Source organism: Eschrichtius robustus, chromosome 1 (genome assembly GCF_028021215.1).
Source record: "Eschrichtius robustus isolate mEscRob2 chromosome 1, mEscRob2.pri, whole genome shotgun sequence".
In the NCBI taxonomy this organism is placed as follows: Eukaryota; Metazoa; Chordata; class Mammalia; order Artiodactyla; family Eschrichtiidae; genus Eschrichtius; species Eschrichtius robustus.
Window position 1 is genome coordinate 166,419,845 of NC_090824.1, and position 17,106 is coordinate 166,436,950.

Genomic DNA, 17,106 nt, shown 5'->3' on the forward strand with positions numbered 1-17,106 from the left:
GGGTGAGCTGCTACCCCAGGTGCTATTACCTGGCTAAGTGTGAACAGGCAGGGACACAGAACCAGAGGACCAGAGGTGTGAGTTAACTACACAGCATCCCAGCATTTTAGAGCTAGAAGGGTTCGCATAGAATACCTAGTCTGATCGCTGACATTGTATGATTGAGGAACCCAACACTCATAAGGGTAAGGGGTCATCTGTTGGCAGAGCCAGGGTGAGACCCCCTGTCTCCTGATTCCCCACTTTCGTTTTCTTTCCACTGTACTAAATAGCCTCTTAGATAACTCAGTAAAACTTTAAAGGCCAAAGCAATTCTCTTACCTTTTAAACTTTTAAGCCAAGGGTCACAAATTGGCAGCCGTATTTGGTTTGGACCACCATGTCATTAGAAAGCAAAAGTGGGCCTGCACACCTTCAGACGGGGCACACCCCAGCTCTACGCAGTTACAGCCCTCACCCTCACCAGGTCAGCATTTCACACATGAAAGCATCCATCTGGTCCCTGAAGTCATGTGAGTTTGCTACTCTCCCTACTCAAAGAATTAACCAGCTTGCTCAGCAAAGGAGCATTCCCCCTACCTAAAGAGCTGGTGAGAGGGTCCCAGGTAGAAAGAAGCTCTGTGACAACGATTCCCAAACTTGGCTGGCACATCGGAATCTGGAGGACCTAAAGAATACTGATGTCCAGCCCTGGGTTCTGATTTAATACACCTGGGATGCGGCCTGGGCATTGGTGTTGGAGCAGCCCCCCAGGTCATTCCAACCTGCTCTATCAGGCACGCCCAGTCAAGTTCAGCCCCTCAGCACTGGTGGGGAGGGGAGCACATGGAAGTCTTTCTTGGAAGCCGGTCTTGAACAAGCCAGAACAGGGGAGTCTGCCCGGACTCTTTCCCAGGAACAGAGGGAGGCCGGCCCCCAAGTCCTGCACAGCCAAGAAGCCAAATAGATGTGTGGCCCTTGGGTCACCCCAGGTCTGATCTCTACCTGGTTAGGAATATGCTGCTCTGGTTCCACGCTCTGGGGGATGCTTGGTATCAGAATGCAACCCAGTTTAAGGAGGGCTGATTCCTCCTGCCCCTGGTCTCAACGCCAGCCCTCAAGGTATGCAAACCATGCAGAGCACTAAGCCTTGAAGATGCCAAAGAGACCTTCTGCATCACCCCAGAGGCCAGGGTGGTTAGTACTGACTCCGGAGGCTTTACCAAGTGAGTCCAGCCCCCTCAGCCTGGTTCTGCATTTACATATTGCTCTGCTGCAGGGCCTGTCGTAAGACTCAGTAGTCAGACGTGCTACAGGAGAGCCCTCTGCAAACTGGGGTGAGGAGCTCTTGCCAGTAGAACACCAAGGCATTCCCTGGCAAGTTCCTCAATTGGGATGACTCAGGGGAGGGACGGGGAGGAGGAGGAGCCTCCAGTGGTAGGGCCCCTGCTCTGGGTGAGACGTGCCAGCTATTTCCATTCATAATGTCCCTTAACCTCTGAGAGCCTTCCGTGTGCTTTTCACGTAGTGTTTCTCGAACAGGTTGAGTAATAAACATGTAGGTTTGTAACCTACATAGTTATTACCTTGCCGCTGCTGGGAGCTCCTTGATGGCAGGAGCTGGTCTTTCTTCTTTCTCTCATTCTCTTTCTCTTTCATTCTCATATCTTCTCTCTCTCTCCCCCTGTCTCTACCTCTATCTCTATCTCTTCCTCTCCCTCCCTCCCTCCCTCCCGAGAAGCTAGCACAGGGCCTCACGAAGCCAGCACTCAGTACGCGCTTGCTGAATTGAATCACATGTTGGGCTGCTGTGTGATTTCCCGCTTGCTGATGAGTGAATTGAGGCTCAGAAAAGTACAGAAAGTTGCCCAGAATCACATTCGTGAAGGACAGAGCCAGGTTTCCTACCCTGGTCTCCCTGACCCCAAGTCCGATGCTCTTTCTAGCAAAGCTCTGCATATTCAACTCATGTCTCAGCACTTCCAGGGGCACCATGTGGGCACACGCCTTCCATCCACGCCCCCCTCCCCCCGCAGGAGGCAGTGACCACCAGCAACATGCTGTTTATTCCTCCCTCTCTGACCCCGCGTTCCCGGACTTGGAAATGCTGAATGCAGCTTACTAGAATGCTGTCACCCTAGAGGGAGCAGCTGCTCACTGTAGTTGGGTGGGCGTGTCCTGGACCTTTTCCCGAGGGCCCTTTTCTCCAGCTGACTGTCTGGATTGGCCCGAGTTCCCCCTGCATCCCCCGCCCCCATCACAGCATCACAGATCCAGCCAGGAGGTTCCCACCCTGCACAGCAACCCCACGGTCCTGCAGTGCCACCGCCTCAGGGGACTCCTGACCGTTCATTGGCCCAAGTCCAGCTGTCGAGTTGTGCAGAACCCTCCAATGCTCTGGGCAAACTCACGTTCTTCCCTTAGCACTGGACCTTGATCCGGAAGTTCTTTCCTCCTGGCAGATCTAATTGAAAACCTACCTGGGCTGGCTCCTCTCCTCCCCGGCTGGCCCTCTGAGGAGGATGTCGTCTGCGGGCCGACGGCAGGTCCTGGGCTGCAGGCAGTGGCGCGGGGGGTTCTCCCTGCTGCGCCTTCCCGCACAGGCAGTGGTGGCAGTGCTTCGCTGGCTTCCTGTGGTGTAAACAGGAAGCAAGACCGTGTCAAAACGGTAGCCTCCAGCTGTGAGAAGGCAAGGCGCACTTTGATTGGGACTGGAGAGCTGACGTTGAGATGCTTTAATGAGAAGTTCAGTGGCCCTGTCAGTCAAGGGCCTTTCCTCCACTGTGGTGCCTGCATGGCTGACCCAGGGAGCCGGCACCTCCTGGAGGCCCAGAACATCCCTCTGCTTCTCACGAGCCGGTGTCCAGCACACGGGCTCAACCTATTGACATATGTGAAGATCCTGGGCTCTCTGTGACAGGGAGAAGAGGCTTGGGAGTGGGGACGGGGGACTGTCACTGCTTCATTTACCACTGCATTCTGCCAAACTACCCCCCGTCCCAGGGGGGAAGAGAACCAGGCAAAGAACTGCCCCCTAGTCTTCACTAAGTTAAGGTTAGAACACTTGGAGGAAAACGTGTCTATCGCTTTCTACATTGTGATTCATTATTCAGTTATTTAGAAAGCATGCTGCAAAGGATGACAGATACTCAGGACCTGTGCCATCACTTCCCTTTGCAGCCCCCAGAGTGATATTATCATTCTAGGGCAGAATCGTTTTCCCCACTGAGCCTGAATGTGGACTCAGGCTCCTTCACAAACCAGCCTAGGGATGAGATGGATCAAGCACCAAGTAACCATCCAATGCTTGACTGGAGTTTGGGTTTTCATACAGCATGAAAGAGATGCTGTCAGGGCCCAGAGGAAGCAGCCAGCACCAGTTCTGTCCCAGAGAGGTGCTGACGGCTTCCCAAGAGAAGTGCTTTTTGTCTGGTTCTTGAGCAAATGCACCATTTGGGACTAAAAAAGACATTGAAAATGTCTGTGGTCTGAGATTTAATACCTACTTTGTCAATAAACATTCTTTAGGAATGAAAATTCTACAGAAGTTAGAAATACGTTCACAAAGCATTGCCCCAGCCCAAGGTCCCTAGTGTAGAACTGAGTCTAGGGAGGCATTTTGGAAACACTGGGAGACTAACTAACTCAGAGGAATCATTGCGTTTCTTGAACGAGTCCTTCGTAAAAGCAAGGCTTGGCCATGGCATTAGAAGCTTAAAATATTAGACTGACGGTATCTAAGACACTCATCAGCAGGAAAAAATGATATGTGGCTGAAATTTAATTTCACCCAGTTGGAACTCTGAAAGATGAGGTGACGCTTGTCTATATCCATGATTGGTTGACACTTTCATAGGCCGATGCTCTGGGTACCAACCACAGTCGTCAAAGCAACTTTGCATCTTGGAACAGACACAGATGTGTTTTGTCTTTTCATCAACACACCTGATGTTGCACCCTCTTCATGGGAGTTGTTTTTTTTTTAATTAGCTCCTGAAATAAATTTGATTTTACTTGAATTTTGCTCTAAATAGTATTTCCTGGCACAGTGCTTGGTGAAAGAGGGAGACAGAAGGGAAAGAAGGAAAGAAGACAGAGATGTGGACTTAGGGGAGAAAGTGATTTTTAACCACAAGTGATAGTTCAAGCTGATTTTCTAGAAGGGAGAGGACTGGTCTTCTGTTGAAGGGAATACCCTGAAGGTCATTTTGGTAGTGAAAGTTAAGTCCCCTTGAGTTACAGTAGATGAAAAAGATTTGGTGGTTGTAATAAAAGCTTGAGAAGGGTCTTGAGACCCTGGAGAGAAAAGACTGGGGGAGGGGGAGGTGGGGGGACAGAGAGAGAGAGAGACACACAGAGACAGAGAGAGAAAAAGGAGGAGGAGGTGGAGGGAGGGAGGGAAGGATGGGGAGATATTATACACTGGGGCCAGGGAGAGAAACACCCAGTGAGAAATCCCCAGGCATGGTGGTGGAGATTTTTAAGAAGAATGACGTGCAGCAAAGAGCCCCCTGTTTTTGCTGTGCTATAATCCTTTCTCTGTACCCCCAACGCCCAGGAAAATAATGTGGTGTTGGTTGTGCTTTTCTAAAAGGCTGTAGAAGGGTCTGTGGGCCACGTGGGACAAAGCAGAAGGTGGGAGGGTGCAGGCAGGAGCGACGGATGCTGAAGAGGCAGCACAGCGTGGCAAAGACAAGGGACTTTTGCTTGCAGCAGATCTCCTTCTTCTGCGGAAGAAGAAGAAGGAGGTTTGAAGCAGGAACCCCGATTCCTCCTCCAGCACCCTCACTTGGGGAGACTCCCCTGCCCCATATTTGGTCCAACCCAGCCAGGTGGCCCAAGGGCATCACTGGGGCAGACCTGCTCTGGCAAATCCGCTCCTTTTCTGGGTCTCCAGGAACAAAGTAAAAAGCCTGGCTTCTCAGCCTCTCTGTTCCTAATTTGCCCTCCTGGACTTATAGGGTCTCAGGCTCGAAGGAAAATGAAATGTTTGCTTAGAAAGGAGGAGCAGGGGAACAGATCCACTTCGGCAACCCCATCATGAATTGCTAACCAGCCACATCCTGCTGGCTCTGCAAAACTGTGCTTCCTCTTCAGTAACCTGGCTTCCTCTCTCTTCTTCACTCTCACCCCTCCTACTCAATAGCTTCCTCCCTGGGGTTTCTTACTCCTGCTGAACTTTACCAACCCTCCTTTACAGATTGTTAGAGGGGATTCCCAGAGGCCCCAGTTCCACCTGCCCAGAGAAGGCAGCTGTCGGGGAAGAAGTGAAAGACAGCGTAGCCTAGTGATAAAGTGACCCACTGGCAACGTGGCCTTGAGCAAGTCCCTCGGTTTCCTCTTTGCATGAAGGGTACCCTCATCCCCAGGTGGTTGTCAGGCTTAACTGAGACAAAGCACAGCGCCTGGGCATAAAAACGGCCCAAGATGTAGAAGCTGCCTGGCCGTCAGCCTGCCTTCCCGTAGGGGAGTGGGATGGCAGGACATGGAGGTCTTTAGGGGTGTGATGGAAGAGCCAATATAGCAATGAAAACCATCATGCCTGAGAGTCTGTTAGGCATCCACTTGGTTGGTTCCGTTTAATCCACATGTTAGCCCGTGGAGGGAGCCTCTAAACTTGGCCCCAATTAACAGATAAGGAAACTGAGGCTTAGAGAGCTGTGAAAACAACCCTGAATTCCAGCGTGTAATGGTTGGGAACACAGAAGCCAATCAACAAGACTGGGGCTTCAGGTGAGATCTGCCGAGCTTCAAACCTCTCCTTCCGCAGTCGGCCCTAAGCTTGAGCCCAGCCTCTTCTCTCTGATGGAACAGAATCCTCCTTTGCCCATGGCTAACGCTCTGCGAATGCTCAAGATCAACCCTGCTTGGCGCGGGAGAACGCTCAACCCATCGGACACCACTCTTACCTGGCCACAGGTGGGCAAGGTGTGTCCAGAAGGGCGCAGGGAGTCCTCTCTCTCTTCTAGACTCTTCTGAGGGTCACTGTCACTTTTAAAGTATTTTCTGGGTGGAGGCTTGGGCTTGGAGGACGTAGGCTTTCTCACCAAAATCTCGAAGGATTTCTTCAGTCTCAGTGGTGGGTGGCCGCCCTGGCTCTCAGGGAGGGGCGGGCTCTCCTGGGGCGTCCTGGATGATGCCCCAGGAGGCACCCCTGGCTCCGGCCCCAGGGGCAGGCTGGGGCTGTGCGTGCTGACTTCCAAGTCGGAGGGCGGCTGCTCTCCGCCACTGCTGGGACTGCCCCCGGGGGACCCCGACATGTAGCTGCTGTCACTGCTGGAGCGGATCATGACCTTCTGAGCCCTGCGATGCGGGGGAGCTGAGTTCTTCTCCCGGTCCTTCTCCAAGGTCGGCCGCCCGTGCCAGCTGCTCTCCAGCCTTTTGACACCTGCATTGGAAGCACAAGGGAACCTCCACCCTTGGCCTTGCTCACAAGGTGAGCCGCGGGTGGCACGCTGCCTGCCCAGGCTGTCCGAGTCTCCTCCAAGGTCACTTCGGTTTGGAGCTCGGCAGTCTTGGGTCCGGTGCCCAGCACCAGTGACTTTAGGTTGGGAAAATCATTCAAACTCTCTGAGTCTCCATGTGATGGAGACTGAGATGCACCCCCTAGATGGCCCTTCAAGGAAGGGCTTGATGTCCTAGCTGTGCCGAGTGCTGATAGCAGATGGCCTGTAGCTGTCAGCCCCTCCAGGGACCGCCTCGGCTACAGAGAGCCACCTCGCCCGAGGGGCAGCCCGTCTCCAAAGCCTGATGGAGATGGGGCTAGAAAGGCCCAGCCATTTCTGCCAACAGGACAAGTCTGATGGGCCATTTGAGCTCCAGGGGTTGGCGGAAGCTGTCTGGTGTCATCTCAGCTCAGCTCGTCCCTCTGCCCAGCCCTGTGACTCCCCTCCCCTTCCACAGGTGTGGAGCCCAGGATGCTTCTGAATAAACATCCTGCAGGCCAAACACCATCTCAGAGTCGGCTTCCGGGGGAACCCAGGCTCCCACACTCCATTTCCTCATCTGTAAAATGGAGATCCATTGGAGAGGGTGAGTTAATGGCTAAACTCAAAGCTTTCTAAGAAGACAAAGATACTGCAAATGCAAGTTCACTGTTTCCTTACCTTCCAGACTCCATTGATGCCTCTCCTTTCCAAACTTGACATTCTCCACCGCCTGGGCCACAGCTTCTTTGAGTTGCTGTTCAGAGACCTAGAAAATATCCATCACCTCCTCAAGCAAACAGTGGAAACTCTTGCATCAGGATCTGAGTCCTGTACCAGCTCCCAAGCTGAGCCCCTGGATTCTAGTTTCTTTCCTTCACACCCACTCTACAAAGAGCCGACAAATTCCATTTCCAAAAACACCCTGGGCATCAATGGTTCCCTAGTATCTTCTAGGTAAAGTCCAAACTCTGTCAATAATAGGGTCCCCAAGACGGCCCCTCTCAACTCTCCAACCTTCTCTCCACTACTTGCTGCAAAACTAGGCAAAGTTACCATTTCAGAGTTTACCTCTGGGAGCTATTCCATTCTTAAGGCTGTCATGACATCATCATCGTCATCATTACCAACAACGAAGACGTCATAACCATCACCCTAACCATCTTATTGTCACAGGTAATTAATCACCTTAGAGTAATAGTTAAAAGTATGAGTCCTGGAGCCAAACAGACTTGTGTTCAAGTCCCAGCACCCCCATTTTCGAACTGCACACACTTGCACAGGGTACTTAACCTTCTAAACCTCAATTTTTTTTCTGTAAAATGATGACAACAATAGAAGCTACTTCACAGTAAGAACAGAGGGTTTTAAGAAATACATTGTTTGACACCAAAAGCACAGGCAACAAAAGAAAAAAATAGATAAATTGGACAATGTCAAAATGAAAATATTCTGTGTATCAATCAACAAAAGGCACAATCAATAGAGTGAAAAGGCAACTCAGAAAATGGGAGAAGACATTTGCAAATCAGACTCCTGCAACTCACAAACAAAAACAATCAAACAATCCAAGTAAAACATGGGCAAAGGATTTGAATAGCCATTTTCCAAAGAAGATATACAAACAGTCAATAAGCATGTGAAAAGATGCTCAACATCACTAATCATTAAGGTAATGCAAATCAAAACCACCATGAGATGTCACTTCACACCCATGAGGATGGCTACTATCAGAAAAATAGAAAATGAAAAGTGTTGACTAGGATATGGAGAAATTGAAACGCTTGTACGTTGCTGGTGAGGACGTAAAATGGTGCAGCCACTATGGAAAACAGTATGGCAGTTCCTCAAAAAAATTAAAAATAGAATTACCATATGATCCAGCAATTCTACTTCTGGATATATACCCAGAAAGAATGGAAAACAGGGACTCAGATATTTGTACACCTATGTTCATAGCAGCATTATTCACAATAGCCAAAAGGTGGAAGCAACCCAAGTGTCCATCAACAAATGAATGGATATACAAAATATGGTCTATACATACAATGGAATCTTATTTAGCCTTAAAAAGGAAGGAAATGCTGACACATGCCACAACATGGATGAGCCTAAAGGACATTATGTTATGTGAAATAAGCCAGTCACAAAAGGACAAATACTGTATGACATCACTTGTATGAAGTATGCAGAGTAGTAAAATCATGGAGACAGAAAGTAAAATGGTCATCTCCAGGGGCTGGGAGGTGAGGGGATGAGAGTTGTTTAAGGGGTAGAGAGTGTCAGTTTGGCAAGATGAAGAGTCCTGGAGATGGCTGGTGGTCATGGCTGCAAAACAATGTGAATGTCCTTCGTGCCACGCTTCATTTTGGACTCCACGCTTCAAAATGGCTAAGATGGGGGACTTCCCTGGCAGTGAACTCCGCGCTTCACTGCAGGGTTCAATCTCTGGTTGGGGAATGGAGATCCCACATGCCGCATGCTGCGGCCAAAAAAAAAAAAAGGCTAAGATGGTAAACTTCATGTTAGATAATTTTACCCCCCCGCAAAAAAATAATACTAAATAAATCATTAAAAGTGCTGGGCACAATTCCTGCCAAATGGTAAACTCTCAGTAGAAGAGATTTACCCTCAACAGCAGTCCTGTAAGGTAAAGACCACACCCCCGTTTCAGAGTTGAGGAGCCAGAGCCTCTAAGAGGTTAGATGAAGGTCCAAGGTCACTCAAAGTAAGTAGCAAAGCTGGGCATGAGCGAGGCATCCTGCTGCCTGTGTGTGTCCCTGGGTCTCCCCTGCCTGCAGTGCCTTAGACTTTCTGCTGCTCCAAGCTCTGCCTGCCCTTCACGACCTGGCTCCCTTGGCTGAGCAGCTGGGGCCCTGACCCCCTCACGCCCAGGGCCCTCACCTCCTGTGGACGCTCTGTGTGGACGCCTCACCCCTCCAGCCAGAATGCAAGCCCCTCAAGTCCAGGGGCCACAGCTTCGCCCCCCTACCCTGCGTCCTCCTCCGCTGCTCTCTCGCCATGGTACTCCAGGGCAGCAAGAGGCACGGATCAACGAATGGAGACCGCTTTCTTTTTCCCTTCTCTTCTACTGCCCAGAGGTTTAGACGAGTTACTTGTTTACCTTAAGTGAGAAGTTCACTTTCCTCCAGTGTGCTTATTGTCAGTGCTTAATAACTGAGCAGGGCTGGGTTTGAACCCCACCACACAGGCACATGTGGGTCTTGCCCATCATTCCATTCTCTGTCTTATCTCTGCTGGGAGTTTGGGAGCCCGCTAGTTAAGAACACAGGCTATTGTGGATTTAAATCGTCGTTTCTCCACTTCGTAGCTCCACCACTGGGCAAGTTCCTTTGCCTTTCTAAGCCTCAGTTTCCTCATCTAGGAATTGGAGGGGAAAATCATACCGACTTCAGAGGGATGTATAGCAACTAAATGCAATTGTATATGTCAGGTCTATGGCAAACCCAGCTGGTACACACTAAGGATGAAATAAATAGTGATGGTGATCATCACCAGGGTCCCCAAAGTCATCTCGCCCACGCCCACGGCTGCACTTCTCGAGTCTTGCTCACACCTGGATCTCACTTACCCATCACTGTCAGTCCTAAATCTAATTGCCTACGGGCATCTCTAACTAAACTTCCCCCAGGCACCTCCATCTCTCTGTATCCCACACTGAGATCTTTCTCTTCCCTTCCAAGCCCACCTCCCTTCTCTGATTCTCTACTTCGGTGGTGGTGTTGCCATCACTCGGTCTTCTAATCTAAAAATACTCCAGTCCTCCTAGGCTCCCCCCTCTCTTGCCCCAGAGCTAATCAGCCAACAGATCTTGTTGATTCTTCCCAGGCTGCCTCTTGTTGCCCCTTCTTCTCTATTCTCTTCCCACATCTGCTGTTTAGCTCAGGCCCTCACCATCCGTTTCCTTCCTCTGAAAAGCTCTGAGTTCCACCTACTCCATCCCGTCCTCTGCGTGCAATCAAAGGGTAAAAAAAAAATCTGAACATGTTACATATAGAGCTAGAGGCGTCCCCTAGCTCCTCACCACTCACGGAATAAAATGCAAACACCTTAGCGTCCTGTGGAAAGCCTTTTGCCACGTTAACGCCAATGCCTCGCCAAACTCCATTCTCGATGCTCTCCTCCAGTCCCTACATCCCAGCCCGGAGAACCTACCCCTCTCCTTCCACGACAGGTCCCTTCACGACTCTGCAGCTTAACTTTGTGTTCCCACTGCCTGGAATGGCCTTCCGCAAATTCTTTGCCTGGAGAAAACTAACTTCTGATATTTCTTGCTTTCTCTCACCTTCCCTTCTGTATCCCTGTATTCTCATAGTACTTACCACTCTGTATTGCAATGATTTCTCTGTCAGTCTCTCTAGCGAGAACGTAAGCTTCTGGAGGGCAGGGCTGCGCGCTACGAGCTCACTTCTTCCTGTGTGCTCAGCGCCCGGGTCCAGACAATCACATAGTGGGGACCCACTGGATGCATGCATGAGTGAATCTCTTCTATCTACTAGCAGGAACCCTGGGTCTATATTTTCCTGCCCTAGAGCCTGTTACCCAGCTGCAAGAGCTTCCCTGAGCTAACGCCGATCGCCTCTGTGTCTAGGAGTTTGTCAGAGGACGTCTCTGCAGACACTTGTTACGACAGACACTTGGTTCATTTGAGTCCTGAGAGAGTGGGCCTGGGAAGAAGAGGATGCCCAGCAGGGTATCACCTGTGGGTCCGGATGTCGGCTAACCATGATGGGGACTGGACCCGGGTTACAGTGACTCAGGATGGCGTAGACCTCATTGAGCGTCATGCAGTGCATGGGGCAGTCGTTGATTTCCACAAGTTCATCGCCACACCTGCAGAGGCATCAACAGGAAGCCATCAGCAAGCTCATCAGCAGGACCTGTGCTTTCCCGAGGTCCCAGTCCTGCCTGGGCTGTGTGATGAGACCTCAAATTCACAGCAATAAGGAGACCTCCTTCGCCCCCCGACTGAAACTCAGTACAGGGCCGACCAAAGCGACACATCGCACACCCCCTTCACGCATGACCACAAAGTGGGAGACAATGCATACCGAGTGGGGGGCAACATTCACGGAAGTTTGTAACTTTTTTCTGCCCTTTCCATTTAACTTAAGCTCGATCGAGATGGAGGGTGTCGTTTAACCAATGTAATGGATTAACCAATTAACCACAATTTAACTGCTCACATCCTCTCTTGGGGCTTCAATGTTCCCGTATGCAGAATGGTTAACAGGAAGAGCAGATGGGACGTGCTAAAAGGTAAAGAAGAAATAACTGGATGGGGGAGCAGCCAAGGTTCTTGCAAAAAGAAATAAAGAGGGAAGGCAATGGAATTCATTCTTGTAAGGTGGGAAATGGGGGAAAAAATGAGGCAGAAAAAATAAGGTTGCATCGATACACAGAGGATTTTGTACAATCCAATCCTCTTGCTTCATACATGGGGAAAATGAGGCAGAGAGGGTGACATTATCTCCTCAATAAGACGTCACTTAGGGATTAAAAAACTTTTTCTGGAAAGTGCCAAATAGTAAATATTTTAGGCTTTGCAGGCCATACCATCTCTGTGGCAACTGTGCAACTCTGATGTCATAGCCTAAAAATAGCAGCCTTAGACAATATGTAAATGAATGAGCATGGCTTTGTTTCAATAAAACTCTATTTAACAGAAACAACAGATGGTGGGCCCCCATTTGCCCTCCTCTGCCCTAGCTGGTTATCAGCAGGGCCAGGATTGGAAATCAGGTCTCCTGTGGCTGATTTCACACTTCCTCCTGCTGTGGTTGGCTGCCCCTTCCTTCTACATTTCTGTCACTGAGTTGGTTCCCCTTCTCCTTCTTGCTAAGAAAGTACACATTTTCACTGAGGTAACTGAAGACCATACAGCACCTGATGCCAAAGAAAGTGGAAGCTTCCAAAACAGTCCCTACCCAGCTGCAGGTCCAGGAGGGAAGACTCTGTCTAAAGATATTAGGACTAAGGCCATCACTCTGACTGAGCCACTTGGTCCCAGGTAACAGCACAGCAGCTCAGCAAATCAGCTGTCACCCTCTTGCCCATGACAGCAGCAAGCCCACCTCTAATTCAGAAGCTCCATCAAGATACCACCCTAAGCAGGGCTTGCATATATTGGCTTGGCCAAAAAGTTCGTTCGGGTTTTTCCATAACATCTTATGGAAAAACCCCAACGAACTTTTTAGCCAACCCCAACACTACAATGATAGGAAAACGTTTTAACATATGGCAAAACTCTCCTGATTCAGCAAAACCTAAGCCCAGTAGAGAAGATATACATGAAGATATACGATCTGGGATACATAAAAATATATAGCATATATCTTCTTATGCTATAGGAGAGAAGCTATATCGCACATGAGTGTTGGACTGAGTATAAAGTACTGTAACAAGTTAAACTGGAATAAAATGTAATTACCAAACTCAGATCCCTTGTTGAAAATAAAATTTAGATTTTTACTTCTCTTAGAAGTTATTCGTAAAAAGATATATGTGGAATGCCCGAAAATATTCTGTTTATGCTACCAAGAAATGGAGTTAATACTACTGATTTGCTTAGTAAGCTTCTTTTTCCATACAGACTGACTCCACAGGTAAACCTCCTTGAAGCTCCTATTTATGTCACTCTACAGTCTGTATTGTTTACATCTGAATTAAAGTATGTTTAACTTCATGTTTTCTGTTTCGGACTGATATTCTCTGAGACAATGCCTCTTACACTGCAACGTGCATACAAATTCCCGGGGATCTAGTTAAAATGCAGGTTCTGATTCAGTGGGTTGGGGAGGGCCCTGGGACTCTGCATTTCTAAGGAACTCCCAAGTGATTTCAATGCCGCTGGTCCAGTGACCACACTTTGAGGACAAAGGCTCTGAGCTCTCCCCGGATCATTCTAAATATCTTATCACCCAGTCAGTCTCCTGATGCACTAAGGAATTCCTTCCCTCTGTTGTAAATCAGGGGTCTTTTCAAAAACAGAAATCAGGACATACCGGAGTCGTCCGTCCAGATGCGCCACGGATCCCGGAGAGAGCGTGTGAATGAAAATGCCTGAGATGCACTGGAAATAGGGGACGCTGCACAGGCCGATTCCCAGCCCAACGCCAGCCTCTGGAAGGCAGAACGGGATGGGAGTGGGGGGACTGGTGACTGAGCTGTCCCAGGGTTGCACTAGTCTATTAGGTGCCAAACCTGTCCTGGGTTAGTTGGTGTCTCCTGTTCATTAATGCATTCATTCCACCCATGCTTATGGAGGAGCACTGTGAGTAGGCACTGCTCTAGGGTCAGCGACTAGTGACCAAGGCAGATGAGGATGCTAAGGCCAAGTAAGGAAAGGGAAGGAAAGAAGGGAGGGAGGGAGGGAGGGAGGAAGGAAGGAAGGGAAAAAAGGAAAAGGGAGGCAGAAAGGGAAGGAAGGAGGGAGGGAGGGCGCGGGAGGGAGGGAGGGAGGGAGAGAAGGAAGGAGGGAGGAAGATGTCAAGGAGTGATAAGTATTATGCAGAGAATTAATAGGGAATGCACTAGAACACAAAAGGATGACCACTTTAGGGCTCAGAGAGGGCAACATTTAGGCTAAAGTAAGAATGACAAGAAGGAACCAGGGATGTGGTGATGAGGGCAGATCATTCCCAAAAGAGGTAACAGCTAATGCAAAGGCCCAAGGTGAAAGGAAGCAGGCCATGCTGCAGGACCAAAAAGGAGGCCAGTGTGGCCGGAACGTAGCCCATCACGGGGAGAGCGGTATGACAGGATTCAGGACAGGGAGGCAAGGGCCAGCTTAAATGGAACCTTGTCAACAAGGATGTGTCAGTGAAAGGACGCTATTCTCCACTGAGAAGGAATGCCATAGGAGACTTATGAGCAGGAAGTGACATGGTCTAATTTCTATTTTCCCAAATATGACTGGCTGCTGGGAAAAGAAAGAGCTATGAAGGGTCAAGCAAGAATGGGAACAAGGAGAGCAGTCAAGAGGCTACTCTTCACCCAGCAGTGGTGACTTGGACTTTACCGCTAGTGAAATTGGAGAGAGATGGATGTACACAGAACGCATCTTGAAGACAGACTTGCTGATGGATTCAATATGGGGATTTCATAAATTAAAATGAAGATAACTCGTAGAGATTTTTTTAGCTTGAAGAACTCTGAGGCTTTTTGGCTTGAGTAACTGGGTGGATGATGATTTGATTTACCAAAACAGGATGCCTGTGGGTGACCAGAGTCATGAGGATGGCGACCAGGTGTGCAGTTTTGCCCCCGTCACTCTTGAGATGCCTATGAAGTAGCCAAGTAGACATGGGGAGTAGATAGTTGGGTAGATGAATCTGGAACCCAGCAGAGAAGGCAGGGTGGAAGTTTGAAGTTTGAAAGTATCAACGTGGAGGTGGTGGTGTTAGGACCATGGGGCTGGATGGGTCCCCCAGAGTGTGTGGGAGAGGAGGGCCTGGGGCTGGCCAGCATCAAAAGGACTGGAGAATGAGGGGTAGCCGGTAAGAAGGACCAGATGGCGTGGCCAAGGAGTAGGAGAAAGACCTTCTTATGGTTTGCTCCTGGCACCTGTGATTTACAAAGCACGGCTGTGAGTATTTTCACCTCTGATGCTGGTCCTCCCAACGTCCCATGAGGGTTGCCATGGGCAACTGTTAGCAACCCTGTTTGATGGATGAAGAATTTTGGCTGTGATATGGCCCACACACAAAGGTCAGAGCCCTTTGCCGAGATCAGGTTTCCTGACCGGAGTGAGAGTTCTTAAGCCTTGTGGGCATCAGAATTGCCTGGGGTACTTATATAAAAGTTATAGATCCCTGGGCCTCTCTTCTAATACTGTGGAAGCAAAATCTCTGGGGGTAGAGATTAAGAAGCTGTGTCACATACATACGGCAATCAAACAAAAACCCTGCCTATGGTATTTCTGATGCCAGTGATTAGAGGAAACACCACCCCAAGGCCAGGGACCACAGAGCCCAACAGGGGAAGGACGAGAGCCATGTCTTCCCCATGTCCTGCGCCTGCCCAGTGACCTCACGCCGGGAGTCCTGGACACAGCTGCTGGTGTGTGCCAGCACGTACTGACCTGTGCCTAGTGTTCCTGCCAGGCTTGGGGGCTCAGGGATGTCTGAGCCCTCAGGCTGCCTGCCGTCTACCCTCTTCATTCCTCATTCTCCTTCTACAACAGATCTCAAAGCCACCCACCCCTCTCCACCTACCGTTCTCCATCTTCTCTGATCCAATGGATGCAACTGGTTCCCAAGCCTCCGTTTTTGTCACATTGTAGGCCATTCTCTACAGAGACGCCTAGGAGATGTTTCTTTTAAAGCATAAGCTGATTACGTCTGTGCTTACAAATCCCTCAAGGACTCCCAATTGCAATTAGAAGAGAATCTAGTGGCCAAGTCCCACAGGGTCTGTCTCTTTGCCTCCGCCAGGTGCTCCAACACCACTTCTCACGCTGCCCACCTCGCTGCAGCCACACTGGCTTTCCCTCTGTCCCTACAATCTGAGCTGGTCCCTCTGCGGGAGCCGCCTCTTCTTCATTCTCCGGGTCTCAGCCTAGCTGCAATCTAGCGGGGGGGGGGGCCTGCTGAGCCCCCTGCAGTCAGCATCCACACTTGGGGGGGTGGGTGGTGAAGGGACTGGATGCCGATCGCCAAATGTCTGAGCTTGAGAGGATCTCAATTTTCTGGCGCAAGTGAGAAAAAAGGAGTCCCAGAGAGGGCAAGTGACCTGCCCAAGGTCTCTTAGCAGATTAGCTTGTAGAGTTACAACTCCTGGTCTAGTGTGTGTGTGTGTGTGTGTGTGTGTGTGTGTGTGTGATTTGTGTTTGCTTCCTTTTATTTTATCCACTGCACTGGGACATGTTGACTGCATTTGGATGGTGTGTCCCGGGCTTCTGTTAACAAACAGAGCCCTAGACCTTGGGGCTAAACAACAGCTGTAAAATCTGTTAAAGGACAATGCCCGGGCCTGTTTCCAGCCAAAGAAAGTCTGGGAGATAGCTCAGACTCGCTATCTGGATGGAGGCCCAGGCAGAGGGCGGAGGAGGACAGCAGGGCCCCCAGGAGGCCAGCCTACCTTTCTTCAGGGACACCTCCACCAGGATCCTGTAGTTGGGCTTGGCGCTGCTGGCGGGCACTTCAGGGCTTTCCAGGATGAAGGAGTTGCAGTCCTTGGTGACACAGGTGCTGGAGCTCAGGGAGCGGCACAGTGTGGGGGACAGGTGGCTGCTCAGGGAGTGGGGGGCCGTCAGGCGGGTCCTCACCGTGAGGGTGAGGAGCCCCTTTTTGGCTTGCTGAAAGGAAAGAGAGAGGGCCATGGCTTCCAGCAGCAGCTCGGGGCAAGGTGAAGAACCCGGGCCTTTGAGGATAACGATAGTAGAATACTTTTTAAAGAAATGTGGCCACAGACGGGAATAAAGACACAGACCTACTAGAGAATGGACTTGAGGATATGGGGAGGGGGAAGGGTAAGATGTGACAAAGTGAGAGAGTGGCATGGACATATATACACTACCAAACATAAAATAGATAGCTAGTGGGAAGCAACCGCATAGCACAGGGAGATCAGCTCGGTGCTTTGTGACCACCTAGAGGGGTGGGATAGGGAGTGTGGGAGGGAGGGAGACGCAAGAGGGAAGAGATGTGGGGACGTATGTATATGTATAACTGATTCACTT

The 17,106-nt window shown here is 50.0% G+C and overlaps 1 protein-coding gene across 4 annotated transcripts in view; it reads right to left on the reverse strand.

Moving 5' to 3' along the window:
* The window catches only part of IL16 (interleukin 16), a 104,304-nt gene that overhangs the window by 11,000 nt on the left and 76,198 nt on the right, over window positions 1-17,106 (reverse strand). For all 4 annotated transcript variants that reach the window (XM_068558885.1, XM_068558875.1, XM_068558893.1 and 1 more), the window contains exons 8-13: window positions 16,506-16,722; window positions 13,430-13,547; window positions 11,126-11,258; window positions 7,086-7,173; window positions 5,889-6,367; window positions 2,460-2,610 (exon numbers count right to left, since the gene is read on the reverse strand). In XM_068558885.1, coding sequence (XP_068414986.1) covers window positions 2,460-2,610; window positions 5,889-6,367; window positions 7,086-7,173; window positions 11,126-11,258; window positions 13,430-13,547; window positions 16,506-16,722 — 1,186 coding nt within the window. The remainder of the gene's footprint in view (window positions 1-2,459; window positions 2,611-5,888; window positions 6,368-7,085; window positions 7,174-11,125; window positions 11,259-13,429; window positions 13,548-16,505; window positions 16,723-17,106) is intronic.